Source organism: Manacus candei, unplaced genomic scaffold (assembly GCF_025592945.1).
Source record: "Manacus candei isolate 608988 ecotype Guabito, Panama unplaced genomic scaffold, ASM2559294v1 h1tg000077l, whole genome shotgun sequence".
NCBI classification, from domain to species: domain Eukaryota; kingdom Metazoa; phylum Chordata; class Aves; order Passeriformes; family Pipridae; genus Manacus; species Manacus candei.
The window spans coordinates 2,620,636-2,639,273 of NW_026138125.1; the positions used below are offsets into that span (position 1 = coordinate 2,620,636).

General features: G+C 40.6%; 1 protein-coding gene across 5 annotated transcripts in view; it reads left to right on the top strand.

Moving 5' to 3' along the window:
- THSD7B (thrombospondin type 1 domain containing 7B) overlaps positions 1 to 18,638 on the top strand; it is a 512,613-nt gene that overhangs the window by 371,456 nt on the left and 122,519 nt on the right. For all 5 annotated transcript variants that reach the window (XM_051810239.1, XM_051810241.1, XM_051810240.1 and 2 more), the window contains 2 exons: positions 4,194 to 4,326; positions 5,307 to 5,410. In XM_051810239.1, the coding sequence (XP_051666199.1) occupies positions 4,194 to 4,326; positions 5,307 to 5,410 (237 nt within the window). The remainder of the gene's footprint in view (positions 1 to 4,193; positions 4,327 to 5,306; positions 5,411 to 18,638) is intronic.

Genomic DNA, 18,638 nt, shown 5'->3' on the forward strand with positions numbered 1-18,638 from the left:
GGAGAGAGTTCTGATGTTAGTGACTAAATTCTCAGAATCCTGTGAAAATCTGTCCATATCTGTGTGTGCAGAGCCTTGTGCTGACCAGACCCTGCCTTTCCATGTGGTCAGGAGCAGAGTCTGGAGCTGGATGTTTCCTGGAGAAGCTGGAGCAGATATAGCACATGTTACAGGAGTGAACAAGGATTTTGTCCCTCACCTGAGAATGGCCATGCACCTCTCTGAGCACTGGGCAGGAGTGAAACACAGAGGAATAAGAGATGCAAGATCCAGGGAGGAATGAGAAGAATGGATTGGTAAAAGGAGTTGAATGGCTCTGTGTGAAAGGGAAGAGAATGGAGGCTGATGGCAGAGGGAGGTGGAGAAGGCACCCTTGAAATTCTCAAACATCATTATCTGAGTTGCAGAGTCAAGGACATAAAAGTTAAGATGGTCCTAGAGATCTTGAGGCTTGACTTTCTTTTTTTAGGAGGGCAAACAGTCGTAGCCATGCTGAAAATCAGCTGAAGCTCAGCTGTATAAGGACAGTCCTACACTATGCTAATACTCTGGAAAAATCAGGCTATAGCAATTCTAAATGAAATATAAAAATTATGCTCATTAACATTTGTGAGGAACACTATAGAAAAGCCAGTGAGGAAATTCAATTTTGAAAATGGGGTTTGAGTAACGTGCAATAAATGTTGAGGATAATTTAGTTTCTCGAGGTGGAGAAAATTACTGTGGGAAGCTCATTTAGATTTGGTGCTGATTAATAGGAAGGAAATGGCTAAGATTCTAATGGTGGTAGATAATTTGAATGAAAATCATCACAAAGTGATAGAGTTCATGATTCTTAGAGGGAAGGATGGCAATATCAGCAAGACATTAAAAAAAAAGAAGACTTCAACACACTGCAAGGATTGGTAGCTGTACCTCTTGGGAACATTTTCTATGCAGGCAGGAGTACAGAAGATCTGGAAACTGCCAAGAAAGTCTCTACAAAGAACTGAAGCCCTACTGGACTGTAATTTCTATCCTTAAACTGTGCTAAGAGCAAGCCAGTAGCACAGGAGAGCGAGACGTGTGTATATGACTTGCAAGTTCAAACTTCAAAAAATGAAGAGAAATTGTCACACACAACTAGAGAAACCCTTTCTTATCTTATCATCGGAGTTGTTCACAATCTTGTTTCCTTTTGGATTGTCAAATTGTTTCACAAAGATTAGAAAGAAGAAATTGAGAATGCAAACTAAGCTAGTGGATATTAGATAACAAGAATTACATAAAGGGATTAATAGTAAAGGGAAACTGAATGAAATATATGTCCACGACTTTCTGAGAAATGAGGGAAACACAACAAGGGAAATGTGCAATTGCTGCTGTTGTTTCTTGTCTGCAGCCAGAAGAATGGACTAAAGAGTAAGTATTTCCACTGAGTACATATTCCTGTGTCAGTGGGGCTGTGTGAATAAGAAGGTAGAAATAAAATAAAGCCAGAGCATTTAGTGTCTGTCTTCTGGGTGAGAAACTGTTAAGTCTTAAGGAATTAACTAAATTTCAGTAGTACCAAGACAAACCAAACCCAGCACTCTCTCTCTCACCCCCACCTCCTCAAAAAGAAAGGTCAAGAAAACTGTAGATTACTCTTCCTCACTTCATTATGTGAAAAGCCACGAGAACAAGTTATTATTCAAGATATAAACATTTAAAGAATCAGATTCAAATAACCTGGCCAGTAGGGATTTATTGAGAACAAATTGTGCCCAATAAATTTAATCTTTTTTTTTTTTTTGACAGTGTAGCTGCTCTAATTAAGGGAAGTGGTAGATTTTAACACATTAAACTTTTATCAGGAAACTGAGGAATGGTGCCTTGAATTAAATCTCTCTTAAATGGGTACTCAGCTGCTTGAAAAATCTTGCAGTGGTTATCACTGTGAAAACAGTCTGTCTCCTTTCCTGTCTGCCATTGCTTATTGATACACACTGATAAAATCCTGTGAGCTGTCTTTCCAGGCTGAAGAGTCCCAGCTTTCCTCATCTCTTCTTGTGTGTCAGATGCTTCAGTCCCTAAACAATCCCTGTGGCTGCTCACTGGACTCACTCCAGTGTGCCCATATCTTTTTGCTGCTGGGGAGCCCAGAACTGGGTGCAGCACCCAGTTTCTCACCAGGGCTGAGCAGAGGGGAAGGATCACCTCCCTCATGGATGATTCTCTTCCTAATGCAACCCAGGATGCTGTGACTCTTCTTTATTGCAAGGGCACATTGCTGCCTCATGGTCACCTTGTCCATCAGGGCTCCCATGTCCTCTTCAAAGCTGCTTTCAGTCAGTTAGCTGATAGATGTCCTCTGTTTGGGATCAAACTGGAACATGAGCTGAGTCCTCCTGGCCCCAATTCCCTGTGATATTTGTCTTAACAGCTTGTGTGCTTGAGTAATAACACCAGTAGATGGTGCAGAGCTGAAAGAGGTAGCAAACATAGTAGACAATATTTTGAGTTATATTGGAATAATTGAGAAAATTCTCAAAATGTGGCTTGGGAAGTAAAAACTGATTGCACAAAGACAGAATGGGAAGTGAAAACATCACTACTGCCTCAGGCACCTCTGGAGATACAATGGACTACAAAATGCCTGAAAGTCAACAATTTGAAATGCTAAAACTCATCCTGGGCCCGTCAAACTCACGGTCAAGTTGTTTGTGACACACCAAAGGTGTCATTGTGCTTTGCCCTGGTGAGGCTACAGTTGGGATTCCTTGGGCACAGTGTTGAAAGAAAGAGAGCAGTGAGAGGTAATTGAGAAGGACTTACAAAGAACTGTGTTTGGTTAGTTTAGAGAGTGGAAGACTTAAGAGTAGATACAAGCCCTTGCAATTTCATGAAGGTTGTGCATCAAGTGACAGGGATAAACTGTTTCTTTCATGCAGTGGACAGAAGATAAAACAAGTTTAGCTTAATTTACAGGAGTGATGACTTGGGCTAGATTTTAAGAAAAGACTCTCTGTGAGGCTTTACAGGCACTGAATCAGGCATCTGAAAGGAGACTGTAGGAAGCCGTAGAGCTGCCTCAGGTAGTGGTTGTGAAAGAAGCAGGAGAGGGATCACTCTGGATGTGCTTATCCTGTCCTAGGGCAGCAGCCATGGTGAGCAACCTCAAGGCAGGCCCAAAGTTCCTTTGCAGTGATCTCACAGTGATGGCACATGTGCCAGTGGAGGCTTTCATTTAAAGCCAGCATTTTTATTGGACTCGTACTTTGTGTTCATTGTGTGACTTTTTCTAAGTTTTCCTTCTGCTGTAATGCATTGTAGTCCTGCTGCTGCAGCTTTGCCCTTATCCTGAGCTGGAAAAGTAATGCTTATGATGGGCTAATTGGCACACTGCTTTCCTCTTTTGGACAAATCTGATGAAGTCCACTATTTCAAGATGTTTACCTGGTGTGGCATCCTTTATGGAGTTCTTCTGAGATACTCTTTTAGTTTTCTAGCATCTGTTTTTGAAGTATGAATACGGTACCCAAAGAAGTACTAATGCCACAGACAGTGGTTAAAACAGCTCTCAGTTTGTACTTACCACCTGCACAGCCAAGGATTGTGTTTGGTTTGGCTGTGGAGATACACAGATAAGCCTTGTCCTTGTCTTTCCTACCACATTCTGTTCTGTGGATTTTGTGAACTGTGTTTCTAGATGGATTGATCTTGCATCAGCTCAAGTTGAGCAGAGAGTTAGCCTCTCTTGGTTGCAATGGTTTCCCTATCAGGAAGTTATCATCTGTAATTTCTAGAGCCATAGAGATGAGTTACTGTTAGCAGCCTGAGACCACAAAGATGTGTTTTCAGAAAAAAATCCATTAGGACAGTTTGTTTCTTTGGCTTTTATTCTTTTCTCTCCTTAAGGTATTCATTTTCTTATTTATTTATTTTCTTCTTTGATTTGATGTTCTGTTAAATAGACATTTTTTGATGCATCTCTTAGGCTGTTGATTTATCAACCTTTCATGTGCTGTTCTGCTGAACTCCTGGTAGCTTTAAAGCAAGTAAAGGTAGCTTTTGATCCAATGTACCATTCCTTCCCTGCTTGGATAGAGCCAGAGTGCTTGCAGTTTCAAAATATAAATGGAACACAAAGCATGTTTATTACCAAGTCAGCTAGATCACTTACTTGGGGTACCAGCTGTGTCTGGAAGGCAACTTTTTTGTTTGTTTTACAGGTAATACCACTGCAGTTAAGCAGTCTCGGTACAGGATTGTTGTCCAGGATTCTGCCAACGGGGGACAGGCATGCCCAGACACCTTGTATGAGGAAAGAGAATGTGAAGATGTTCCCATCTGTCCAGTGTATAGGTAAAAACTGTCAGTTTGGATCCAGCCTCTGATGGGTGTCCACTTCTCCAGAAACGACTTTTGTGCCATTGTCCTGCACAATTTTCACCAGAAAATAACGCAATACTGGAAAATGCAGAGTTAAAACAAATAATGTGCCTTGCAAAATGTATAAAAGTAGAGTTCAAACTGGGGATTTCAGCAGATCTGGCATCATCAGAACAAGCAGCAATAGACACAACTCCTAGAAATGGCAACCTCAGGGTACGATGTGTGTAAGGAAGCTGTTACTGGCAACTCCCCCCTCACTGTATCTAAAAATAAATGGGAGCTGTTTTGGGACCACAAGCCCTCAACTGCCTTAATCATGATTGTATGCTTATTGCAGAAACTCTTCTTTTCCCCCGGTCCTCTCACACCGATGAATAATACGCACTTAAAAAAATACTGATTAGACAAACAGTACAATAGGGCAATTACTCACCTCTCCTCATTAAAATTCTGTGGCCCATCTGTTATAATGCAATATTAGTAAATAGAGAAACATTGTACCTTTGCATATAAATCTCCAGCCCACGCATCCCATAGGAGATGGTCTGGGAGTGGAGCAGGGAGCTGGAGGTACTGCCAGGCAGGTTCTCACCACTCCACTGTGCCATGGTGTTCTTGGCTGGCACATGTGCGAGCCCAGGAAGCAGGCTGGGAACACCATCAGTTGCATGAGAACAGGCTGGCAGGAGGAGAGCCGGATTTCAAAGCCCACTGGAGATACTTTCTGTGTATTTTGTGTAACTTTGAACCATGCCCTGCAAAAATGAGAAAGGGGAATGTTGTTGGAGGAGGACGTGGCTTTCTGGAAGGCTTATTTCAAGAGGAATTGCAGCTTTTTAGCTTGTTTTTCCTTAAGTCTCTGTAGCAAATCGTCATTAGTAACTGAGGTTTTTTGCCTGGACATGTTTTCTAGTTTTAGCCACTTACCTGTTCACCTTTTCCTCTTGCAGGTGGAAGACCCACCGCTGGAGTCCCTGTGTGCTGGTGCCAGACTCAGTGAGACAGGGTGTGCCAGGACAGACTGAGGCGTGTGGACATGGTTTGCAGTCACGGGGTGAGCTTCCTCCATCCAGCCTCTGAGTATTTATGGTGCTGGAGTGTGGCATTTAAGTAGGGTCTTTGCTCTTTTACAGTAGATAATTTGGAAACTTACTGAAATACTTTATAAAATAAGAGTGTTTTGGGAAGTGGATCCATTGTAGAGTTTTTCTGTGCTGGGCATTAAAATACCACTAACACGATAGTTTGTTTGAAGTATAGGAGGAGATTTATGCTTGATGTTCAAGGACCTCCACTAACATGCTCTTCTGCCTAAAGCTGAAGCATGTGGGCTTTAAAAGAATTATCTATAGGCCTCTATGAAGTAATCCATTCATGGTGCTAAAAATGGAAAGGATAATTTCCCTATGATTTTAAATTCTACTAATGACTTGCCTGAGGCCTGATTTTCATTAAGACTGTTGGAGAAGTTCAGCCTGGGTAAATGCTTTGGGCTCCTGCCCTTGGCGTAATTAAGCACTTAAAAATTATACTGATCCCATTGTCTGAACAGAATTGTTGAGAAGAGTGTCACTGTTCAGAGTATGTGATCAGAGTCTGTAGTGGTGCCCGCAGATGGCTGGAGATGTGGCTGTTATCAGTCTCCTGGGAATTCTAATGAAACCTTTAACAAAAGGTTATTTTTATTGAAAAAAAAATTGCTATACAGGTATGCTGAGGAAACTTGACATAATAATTTACTCCTTCACAAAGGTAGAAGCTATTCTTTAAAGATGAAGTGAATTTCTTATATAATCTGGAAACAAAGGAAACGAAAGAGAAGTTCTGACAGTATGTGGGATGTATCTGAAAGAAGAAATGTGTTTTAAACTAAAACTCAAATGAGTAAATATCTTTAACTAGGTTTTGACCACAAACCTTTCCACAAGGTTTTCAAATCTGTAAATTGTATTCCTCAGCCTCTGTGTGAAGGTATGGTAATCTTTATGCTCTAGTAGGTGCATGAACTTTGTATTAATGTTACTGTGACAGAATTAGAAGTATAAGAGGTTTAAGCAAAAATTGTTTCAGTGCCACGTTCACTTTTTGTAATTAATTGTGGCTTTTGTAACAGCTTTGGTTTTCATAATTACATGCAGTCTGCTAGGTATTATTGAAGATGAGTGGGATCTCAGGAAAATGAGTTCTCAGATGAATCCCATGGAAGAAGGTTTTTAAAGATATTTTGTATGAACAAGGGGAGTGATCTCCATGGAGGGGGCAGCTGAAACCAAGTTGCCAACTGACCATATTGTGTCTGAAAAAGGAGCTGCTGGATTTTCAGCAATTCTGTATTTTATCTGTAGAAGTGTTGAGTAAGGGAAACTTTGATAAGGCTGCCTTGCTACTTGAGCTCCTCAGGAGCAACTCGTGTGCGTGGCAGGTGCTGGGAAATGTCAGGGAGCAGCCAAGGGAGGTGTTTGTCATGTGCCTTGCAGGGTCTCTTCAGCTTGTAAACCTCGACACTAGAGGACTTCTGATCCTCTCATTCTTCACCATGAAGGGGGGGGGGTCTTTGGAGGTATTTTTGAAATAACATGTGAGGTGAGAGTGGGGATTTGGACTTGTTCAGCCTGGAGAAGTGCCTAGTGTGGATTTCACAGGGAAGGTGGAGCCACACTTCCCAGAGGTGCACAGTGAAATAACAGAGGATAACAGTTGTAGGCTGGAGGGAAAGGTTGCCTGGAGGGACTCTAGATTCCTTGGTGATACTGGAAACTCAGCTGAATAAGGTCTTGAGCAGCGTTTTCTAACTTTGAGGTGTGTCCTGCTTAGAGCAGGCATTGGATCTTCAGAGGTCCCTTCCATTCTAAATTGCCCTGTATGATTCTGTCAGTCTGTGGGTTTTTCCAGGGGAATCTGTGCCATCAGTGGAAGAACCCCAGGTGTTAGAACAGATGCTTTCCTGCAGTATTCAGGCATCCTGCAAAGGAGCTTGCATTCGAGGTATCATCACCACTCCACACAGTAGTTGGCTTACATAATGTGCCAGTGTCTTTAGCCAGTAAGAGCTCCTTCTCCAAAGAGTATTCATATGAATTAGCTTAGTTTCTTTTTTACTGTGTAACAGCAATTACCCTTTTACCACTGAAGATAATCAGTCTGGCTGTTCCTTGGAGCATCCGTTTTTAGATTTCTTTTTTCTGTCCATACCCTGACTGTCATGTAAAAAAGAGGATTTTAGTTTTCAGTGACTGTCATATCCAACCAATTATATAAGGACATTGAATTCATAGAAATTATTTCTAAAGAAAAACAGAGTGTGTTTATGTGTACCTATTTAGAACAATGGCTCTGCTGAGGGCAAATTAGGTCTGAAATGACATTTAAGCTCCATCCTTTCTCTCAGCTAAATTCTGAGATAGATACTTACAGATCTTGTTCCATGAGTGCTTTCACTGAAATTGCATGTAGATGTACTGTGTAATATGCAGAAGATATCAGAATTTGTCTGTGAATAATAAGCAGAATGGCCAAAGAGATGACAGCTGTCTGAAGCTGCATTTTTTTATGGTTTCATCTTGGAAAGATATTACACTAATTACAATAGCCTTTCATTTTTTATACCAGCTTCAGTGGACTAACTTACTCAGAAAACAGTCATACAGGAAAGAGAAAAGGAGCCTTTAGAAATAATGAATATAGTTGTTATTTAAACTTAATTGAGGTGTGATTTGGAAAACGCCCCTGAGATAGGACACTCGAGTAAAACAGGGTGGGGATGTTACTGTTGCTTGACAGTAGACAACATTTCTAAAAGTAAATGAAAAGCTTTACAAACTTTTCTACTGCTGTATAGCTGTCATTTTCCTGACAAGGGACTAATTTACTAGAGGGTGACAAGACTGTGAGGAAAGGTCCTGCACATGGGTGGGAGCAGTCCCAAGTACAGGTACAGCCTGAGTGGAGAATAGATTGAGAGTAGCTCCGGGGAGAAGGACTTGGGGGTGTTGGTTGATGACAAAGTCAATATGGCCCAGCCATGTGCATTTGCAGGCCAGAAATCCAACCATGTCCTGGACTGCATCCAAAGCAGCATGGGCAGCATGTCGAGGGAGGTGATCCTCCCCCTCTGCTCCACTCTGATGAGACCCCACCTGGAGTACTGCATCCAGCTCTGGGGTCCTTAACATAAGAAGGATGTTGATCTGTTGGAGCAGGTCCAGAGGAAACCACATTGATGCTCAGAAAGCTGGAGCACCTCTGCTATGGAGACAGGCTGAGAGAGTTGAGGTTGTTCAGCCCGGAGGAGAGAAGGCTTTGGGGAGACCTTACACTCCCTTCCAGTACCTAAAGGGACTCCAAGAGAGCTGAAGAGGGACTTTGGACAAGGGTATGGGATAGGGCCAAGGAGAATGGCTTTAAACTGACAGAGGGCAGGTTTAGATTAGAGATTAGGAAGCAATTCTTTACTGTGAGGATGATGAGGCACTGGCACAGATTGCCTAGAAAAATTGTACCTGCCCCATCCCTGGAAGTGTTCAAGGCCCAGTTGGATGCGTCTTTGAGCAACCTGGGATAGTGGAAGGTGTCCCTGCCCATGGCAGGGAGATCAAAACGAGATAATCTTCAAGGTCCCTTCCAACCCAAACCATTCTATGATTTCATGAGAATTGTTTCTGCTTTAGGTGCCCTTCAGTGACTTTACTGTTCTGAGATGTTTGTGATGGAGGATCCTTCAGAACTGACCTCTCCTTTCAGTGCTGACATGAGCAGCCACCTTAGACATACACATTTTCGGGAAAAAAATATGTTGCTCATTACAAGGGATTGTTAAGGTTTAATTAGTGGATGGAAAGCCGGTTTTAAGGAAGTGTCTTTGAAGGCTGCTTCAAACGCCATTGATAAAGTAAATAGATGTGTATTGAAGTCCAGACTGGTCTAATGAGGCTCTGCTTTAAAAACTAGTCTTGGAAATGCACTGACAACGTGATTATGGAAAGAGTAGTTACTTTCCAGAAGCTGCAGCAATAGAACATGTCATGCCTTATTTCTTCTGTTCCTGCCACTTTGCTTTGATTCATCTGGGGGATTCGACCATATTTCCCCCTGTTAATGAGACAGTAGGTCCATCTCAGAGCTGTAGCTCCCCATTGCAAGAATACAGAAACGCTGTGACACAGAGCAGTAGATATTTTTAGAGATAATTTATTGATTTGTGTACAGGAAAACAGCTACAGACCCACCAATGCAGTAATGAGAAGCTACTCCTCTGCTTTGGAGAAGGGCACTGCCCTTGGCTCACCAGAGGTCACAGGGTGGATCATCCCTGGACAGCCCCATCGGGCATCTCAGCAGCATATTTCTGGTGTGCTCTAATATCAGACCACATATGATGTATTTGTTTGCTTCTTTAACTGTGTTGTGAATTCACACCACGTGGACTTAGCTGGATTTAGCTAAGATGGTTGGTGTTAAATATAACCTGTTTCAGTTGAAAAGTTGATGCATGAATTGACAGGGAAAAAGTGGAATGCAGGCAGCACCGGCCTCGAGCAATTTAAGATTCTTGTCTCCTTCATTGCAGGTTTCTGTCTCTTACTCCGGAGCTTTCTGATAGCTATAGGGATATTGCAGACAAGACTGGTTTTAGACTGAGATTCAGACCAAGAACTTGTCATCATGAGAAAAAAATGGTAACAAACTGCTGCATAAGTTTTCTGAGTGTATCTAAATGGAGTGATAGTTCCAGTAAAATGTTGCATGAAATATAGGCAATACTGTGATCACAAACTTAATAGTGCCTAAGTTAATGCATCCATATCAAGCAAGATGAAAGGATGAGTTTAGATATAGGCTCTTAGTATTGCATCTACAAAAATATTTCAAACAGGCATCCCTTAGCTGTATTATCTTGTGTATTATCAATCAGTAATGACCATATACACTGCTGTTGTTTCTCCTGCAATTATTTTATGGTAACCTATTTATAATGAGTTGTACCATCAAAAAAGCATCAGTGTTACCTATTTTTTTGCTCATAATCCAACAGTTCTTATTCCCTCTTTTGCAGGTAGTTAGTATAACTGCTGATTAGCTAAATTAACAGATGTATTCATTATAATTTGAATTGCAGAATGCTTTTGCAGAGAATTACCAATTTCAGGAGGTACATATTAGAATCCTGTGATAATTTACGGTCTAAAGGCAATGTGATAACTTAAAGTTTGCAAGGAACACATTTATGATTGTAAACGTGGCGAAGACTCGCCTGCTTCAGTTCTGGGGTGATATTTTCTGAGCAGTGCTCTGCAGTGCAGTCCTGTGTATAAATCTGTCCAGCTGACAGCAGCTCACCTGTCATCAGCAGCTCCCTCCAATATTAACTTTGCCTGGGAGGACAATGGCACCTTGAGCTTTATTCTGGGTGATGCTGGGGGTTCATGAGGTTTGTCAGTGTTTTTCCTGATGGTACCAGTCTAAGGTAACACAAATGGAGCACAGTGAGCTGAACTTGAGTGGTCCCAGCCAGAGTCACGGTCTGGAAGACAGCTGCCTGACAGCATTGGGAGCAAATAATTGAGGGGAAGAATAATTACCAGGGTAAAGACAGGAGCTGATCTTGTTTGTTATACGTTTGTGAAACAGTTTGTCCAGGATGGGATTGAGGTTCGGGGGGAACCTGCCTTTTTGGGATAAATAGCCTTGGCCTCTTTATCAGCCATGTCTGCCTGGGCCTTCACCAGTGCTTTAGGGATGTAGTCACTCTGCATCTTAATGCAAATTCATAAAAGAAGTGTTTATCTGTGTTGTTACCCTCCTGTCACTGATAATGCAGTTTTTAGCTTATAAACATGGAGAGTAGCAAGATGGTAAGAAACAACTAAACCAAAATTGATTTACCATTACTTGTTTTTGATAATCTGATTTCTTTCCCTGATGAGGCAGTGGACTGGAGGTCAGGCAATAAGGGAAGCGGAAAGCAGCACAGATAATATTCTCTTGACTTCAGGAAGACATTGAGTCTGGTCCCACATGATGGTCTCCCATGTGCAACAAGAAAGTATGACCTAGAGAAATGCAGGGTGAGGTTGTGCAACTTGTTGAAAAAACCCATTCCAAGCTCTGTTATCATTATTTGCTGTCAGCCAGGAAGGCTGTTTCAGATGTCTTCCCACAGGGCACATGTGCTCTGGACTGTCTTCAGTGTTTCCACTAACAGTGTGGATGATAAACTATAGAGTACATCTGTAACACACCTGGGTAATTGCAAGTCATGAGTGCTTTGAAAGGCAGACCAAAAATATGTGTTGGATAAATTTGAGCATGCTCTGAAATCAGAAAAGTGAAATTTTCGTCAAAGAAAAAAATGTGGAGCACTCGCACTATAGAAAGTGAGTGACAGTACTGTAGAGGAAAATCTGGAATTATGGACTATGTGTGAGTGTTGTAAAAAAACACCCATCATAAAATCATGTATTACTTATGTTTTTCTTCTCATCTCCAAGTTCCTGAAATTTATTCTTCTGTTTCCTAAAATAGAATATGTTTAACAGGTAATCCTCCCTTTTACTTTTTGTTCCATAACGCCTTCTGCCACTGTAAGTAATGACAAACAATTAAGATCAAATAAAAGCACCAAAACTTTCTCTTGGGTAATTCCAATTCCTGTTTTGCCAATAGGTTTAGAATAGATTGGGAACCTTTTTGCAAAACACCCAAATTTCATTAACAGAAAGAAATAAGATATTTAGGAGCCTACCTCTGGTGAATAGCAGTGAACAAATTAAAATCTCTTGAACTTAATGAAACTTTACCCTTGATTTTGCATTTAAAACTAATCTTCATTCTTGGTGAGCTCTGTATATCTGCACACAGGAGTTGGAGAGATTGATCACTGCAGTATGGATGTGTGATTACATGAGTCTGGATATTGTTTATCAGTTCACCTATAGGCTTTGATCTTTACTTCCCAAAGCCTGGGTTTAACTGTAGATTTGATAGTAGATTGGTTTCATGCAAAAATGTGTGAAAGTGTTTCACAAAGGGGAAAACAAGGAAAAATTAAGGAGGGGTAGACAAAAATGTAATGCTAATCTCATGTATGCATTCTTAGCCTTCCCTGCACCAGTGACATGAGGAAGATATCCTCACCCAGACAGATTTTCCATGGGATTAAGTGTGTTTTTTAACATTAGAATTGACCAGGAGCAGGAGGGAAGGGGAGGGGAAGGGACAGATGAGGCTGTGTGAGATGTGATGGATCAGTCTCTCTGACCATTTTGGCTGCCTTTGATATTCCTTCAGTTTAATGTATGAGAAATAAAATCACCTGCTTGTGTAGAAGTCATCCTGGGCCAATTTCGTAAAACCTGGTGCTGTAGCAGAGGTGTGTATGTAAATCTGTGTATGGCTGGAGTCTGCAGCTGGGCACTGCTTTGGGGCATGGAAATTCATCCTCATATTGTATTACATCCCACTGATCTCCAGGTAATATGTTCCCGTAGACCAATTTTTCTTTCTTTGGATGTTAGTTGATAAGACAGGGGGAAGAAAGATTGATACTGATTTTCCAGTGACAGGTTGTTCACAGAAGAGTGATGGTGGACTGCCCTCCTGTTTTTAATGGAGGATGTCAACAGGCATCACAGGATGCTTAAAACTATATTTCAGCCTAGGTCTACCCCGCTTCCACCTTAGATAGAGCTGCTCTAAGAGTATTTCATAGGTGGTAGGAGAATTGGCATGACATTACTTCATAGACACTAACTAATAGCAAGAGAGACTCCAAGTCATTTCTGTCACTGTAGCCTTATGCCAGCAACATAAAAATTGAGGAGACTCTCAGAGAATTTGTCCTGACAGCAATCTACAGTGCAGCATTTTATCCAAAGGCAACTCAATGATCTGTAGACTTCCTGTAAAATAAAGATGATGAAGACTGCATCAGATAAATTACATATATTTGATTTCCTTCAAAACTAGGACAGTATATTCTACTCTGAAGAAGTCAGTAAGAAGGCTCTCTAGCTTAACAACATGCTGTTCTTATCTGATAAACAAAACAAATATGAGCATCTTAATACCACACACAGCATTTGTTTTCTGGGGGAAAATAAAAAGCCTTAATCAAGCAGAAGCCAGGAGGCAGGAACACTGAAAATGCATGGCTTGTACCAATGGAGGGATTGTTAAAAGATCAAAATAATGAGAAGTAAAGCAGAGGAACATCAAAGCTTTCCACGTTATGTATTTCTGTCTTGATTAGGAGGAAAAAGGGAAGAAGGGGGGAAAGAAGGTTTCAGATCAATAGGAAGTGACCCGGTCACCTCAAAGTCAAAGACAGCACCATCCAAATGTGTACAATTTACAGGAATTGCTGGAGCATCTCAATCATAAAAGTCCCACAGGATCTAACAGTACTCACACCATATTTAACAGGTACAGAGAGAGAGTTGAGATCATCTTATCTGAAGGAAACTCCTTTTTAAATGTAAGCGTAGATAGATTTTCATTTTGTCTTTCATCCCTCTGATTAAGTTCAGCTCTCTTTGGTCCTCCCAAGATTTCTTTTATCTAGCGTGTAGTCTGTATGATCTAAGCAACTATCGTTGGCGAAAGTAATTTTTGGGGTCCTTTTTTAAATGATGGACTGTCATTAAACAGAGTATAGTAGATGAAAGAGGTCCAAGGAGAACCAAACCGTACTGTGACTGAGGAGGATGAAAGGCATAATGAGAGACATAATGAAGAGCCATCTCTCCCTCAAACTGGAGACAGGCCCTTCCAATTATGACTTGTTTTTACCACCAACTTCTAGTTATGAGCAGTTGATTCAGATTTTTAATACAAATCTTGAGAAATTTATATTATGTGAGCTGTAGGCCTGGGTGGTCACACGTCATGGTTTGTGCAGAGGATGTTACAGACTGTAACAGAATCTCTCCTGTGGCCATGAGTGGGTTGTAAGCAGACCTGATCACACAGCCTTGTGTGCTCTTTATCAGAAACACAGGAGCCACCTCATCCTAAAACTCCATGTTTGGTTCACTTGGAGCCTGAAACACAGGGGTTTCTAATCCTTAATATTTTTTATGAGCTCCTGTAACTGTCACTGTAACTAACTGTAAAAATATCTGACTTTTTCATGTTCTTTCTAATCTGTTGGCCCCTGTGTATGTCTGGCATACCTCAGTTCAATGGGTTAACCCTGCAGGGAGTAAACTATTTTAGTTTCTTGATGATTTTCAATTTAATTGAATCATCCTTTGTTCTTGAGACATTTGTGTCCTGGTTGGTCTCCTTTTTTGTTTGCTATTTTATATAACACTTTCACATCCCTCTTGTGCACCTCTTTGTGTGCAGGCAGGCCCATTCAGTACTGATTTAGATCTACTTTTGCTTTTATAAAATTTTAATTTCCTCCTTGTCACAGTTGTACTGTTTACAACTCCAAAGACAATTCATGCCAAAGCCGCTGTGGTTCATAGGGAAATTGTTAAAAATTCATCTGAGCTGAGCAGGATAAGATCCAGGTTCCCTGGAAAATGGCCTTAAGGAGAACTTTTCTTCAAATAGACATCTTAAATGGGAAAGCTTGAAGCATGACCAAAAATAAACAAGTTTATTAAAAAGCTTTTATAGTATTAGTTGTCAGGAGAACACTAGATATGTTACTCTCACAGTCTTTACCCAAATAACCTCTCTCTTGTCCATAATGATCTCATTAACTGGAAGGATGAAGACTGGTCATTTATTCTTACACTACTGTAGTACCAAAGGGATTTAGTTTGAGAAATGGACAATTCTGTGTTGAAATACTGATCCTGCTTAAATCAATGAAATATTAAAGGACTCCGTCATTTGTTTGGACACCCCCTTCCCCCACCTCCCCCCAAAAAAATCAACAAATGCAAATGAACAAACGAAAAAACCCTACAAAAACAACAAACAGAAAAAACAACCGACAAACAAACCCAACTGCTGGTGAAAGGAAAATGGAGATGTTGAAAGGAATGCAAAGTTTGATTTATAGCATGTATTGCTCATTGTCAGACTGCTAAGGTTTGGCCTGTCTGGACAATTTCCTTCAGAGGAGCTTGATAAAAGTTGCAGTTTGCATTTTCCCTTATTCTGCATTAGTTAGAAATTACTGGAAATTATTGAGTCAGGTTCCTTTCAATAATTGGGAACACTCAACATGAATATTAGCATCCTGAATGTAAGAGCTCATCAGTATGGCTTACTGTAAATCTTCAAGCACAAGATTCTTTTTTAAATGAGACATGCCACAAAGGTGCAGAAGGAGTCCTAATGTCATGTTCGTTGACTCTGAATTTGTATATTAATGTTGCTTCAATCCCTTTATGTCTCCGGTAGAGGTTTTAGACATGAGATTTCAATTTCAGAATGAATGAGTAACCTTGACTCAAACTGTCTTTCAAAATTCCCAGCATCTTTCTTTCAAACAGGTGCACTAAAGTGACAGTAGAATAACTGGAAGTGACAGGGATGCTTATGAAGTGCTTGCACTTGTGAGAATACAGCAGGTGACTGTGAACTGGTCAATATTACATTTGCTTTGGGTGCCCGGTGGTGCTCTTTTCTGTTGACACTGTTTCTAAATATGTTCAGAAATACTAAAAATACTCTGAAACAAGTCTGATGATCGTGGTTGTAATACTTCCAAACATTTTTCCTGTTGAAAACACCCCTTCTGCACTTTCTCCTTAACAGTATTGTCATTTATTTGCTTCTGAAAAGACTCAAGAGAAGATTCTGTCTTCTTTATTTATAATAAATCAAGTGAAACTTCATCCAAAAAATTGGAATTCCCCTGGAATAAAATTACTACACAAGAAAAAACCATCTCTATACCTTGATGGCAATAGATAATAATGAAAAAAATGTCACCTTCTAACAAAGATTTTTCTAAAGTCAATTTTTTTACTGGCAGCCGCTGGGTTTGCCAGGTGCGTGCATCATTTATTAAAGGATTGCTGATATTGGCTTTGTGAAATAAGGAAAGTTTGGAATAATATATTCTGATATTTGACAGAGTTTTCCCGAAGTAGGGTATTTTGTAATGTCAAATTTGGATCTTGAATGTGAAGCCTTGTAGCAAATGTTACTTTTTACCGCTTTTCTGATCAATTCCGGTCAGTGCTATCGTTTCTTTTTGACAGTTCACTGAAGTTTCAGCCCTGCAATCATATATTTGGTTTTTTTGTGATGTGCCCCAGGGTGATTGAAATTTCTCCGAGTTATGTCTTTCCTACTGTCTTTTGGATATTAACTTTCTGCATCTTTGTTTTTTACTCCGGTCTTTGCGCAGGCAACGGAAGCGCCTGAACTCGAGGCAGGCAGCGCGAGGGATTCTAACAGACCTATTAAAATGTAATAGGCTTGTCGAAGGCCATCTACTTCAGCATCCGTTTAATTCAGGGTGAAGGAGATCAGCACGTCCTCGGGGGACGTGGGACGTGCCAGGGCAGCGCTCCCAGGCTCTGCTGTGTGCTTGGAATACGGGGCTTCCACAGCCACTGCCCTCGCTGACCACGAGCCTCCGCTGCAGGCCTGGTTTTTTCCCTTGTGCTCTGGGAGGGCATCTTAATAATAGGTCTTATTAACGATATCTAAGAAAATCAAGCAGAATTTGGCCTGCAGAACTGAGCAGCTCCGTGCAGACATGAACTCTTCGGAGAGTTTGGGGGATTCAGCTGTTCTGTCACATTTTAACCCCCAGAACACACGGTGTAATCACAGCAGGCCTTGTTCGGGGTGCACTGGGGAATCTGTGGGACAAATCAGAAGCACCCTGTTTGTAAGAAGTTGCTTTGACCAGCAGGTGCTTTTCCAGGGCCACTTTGAAACGTTTGGTTAGTGGAGCACATAAAAAGCACTGCCTGTGAGATGGATGGGTTTTGTGAGGGCTACATTACTGATGTAGTTGCACGTGAACAAACCTCCAAACAAACAGGGATGAATTTGTGTTTTAAAATAAATAGATATCTTCAATGCCTACTTTCATGGGGTATAAATTTTCATGTAATCTAAGCACATCTGCTCATAATAATTAACTTCTGTGGTGTATGAAAAGAAAAGCTACATCAGCTCTATGGTGTGGCGAGATGGATTGCTTTCTCTCTGTTCATCATGGTGATTAATTGTAGCATTTATAGGAAGATGGCTGCTTTTTATTCCTTTTTGTTTTTAGATCATGTATCTGGCCCTTCGTTTAAGCTTATTTAAATGTTAATACTCTGCAAATCCGGAATGAAAGCATAAACTTTCCAATTTTAAGTGCTTTGATGAGAAACAGGGCAAAATGTGTTTGCTCAAATTGTCTTATCTGAAGCCTTTCAAAGATGCCTGTCTTTCCTAGTGAGCTCAGTTTCACAGGTAAATGTAAATAGTGCAAGTAACCAGGAAAGGAATTTAGAAGGATTATGGAATTTCATTTGACCCTAATTGCTAGTGTTTCCAAGGGGCAAACTTAATAATAATGAAACTTATTAGCAATTTGCAGTTGGTTCTGTGGTTTTGCAGGTATTACATTTTTCCTGTGAGTGAAATAATCATCTGATGTGTTATCAGAAGTTAAATACAATTAATTCTTGGGCTTTAGTTGAGTAAAATTTGATTATATGCTTTGTGGAATGTAAATGTTAAGGTTTGCAGTGGAAGAAGTGATGAGTATTTGAGTACAGCTGTCAATTAGCACTAACCTGTCGAGTAGGTTGATGAGGAGAGCCTGATGAACCTGCTATATTTTCTCCCAGTGCAGTCATCATCTGCTTCCATTGCTTGCAAACCAATTAATATGTGCTGTATAGATGGAGTTCAGTCACAGGTTTTTGTTGGTGTTGAGTTTACCCAGTCAGAATGGTGGAAGCAAAAGAAATGAAATGTGGAGAGCATTTATTGAGCAAAAGTCTGAACCTTGGGTAAAGTTGCAGGAGGAGTGTGCAGAATTTGGTTTACTGTTTAAAAATCTTTCTGGGTTGCTCAAATTATATTGATTAAATTATAAACAAAGTACTTTCTTGAAATCTCACAGTTACTGGCATAAACTCCCCGACTGAATTATGTGGCAAACAGAACACTATAAGGGAAAATGTCTTTACCAGTTACAGTTATATCTTTTTTTAAGGATTTCTTATTAAAAATTTCATCTCAGGGTTTTCTCAGAAGATAAACTAGACTCGACAAAGAAGTTAATGCAAAAATAAGCTATTGCAGTGGCATCAATGAGCAGATACAATAAGCAAATAAGCAATTTGCAGATAGAGAGTCAACATCCC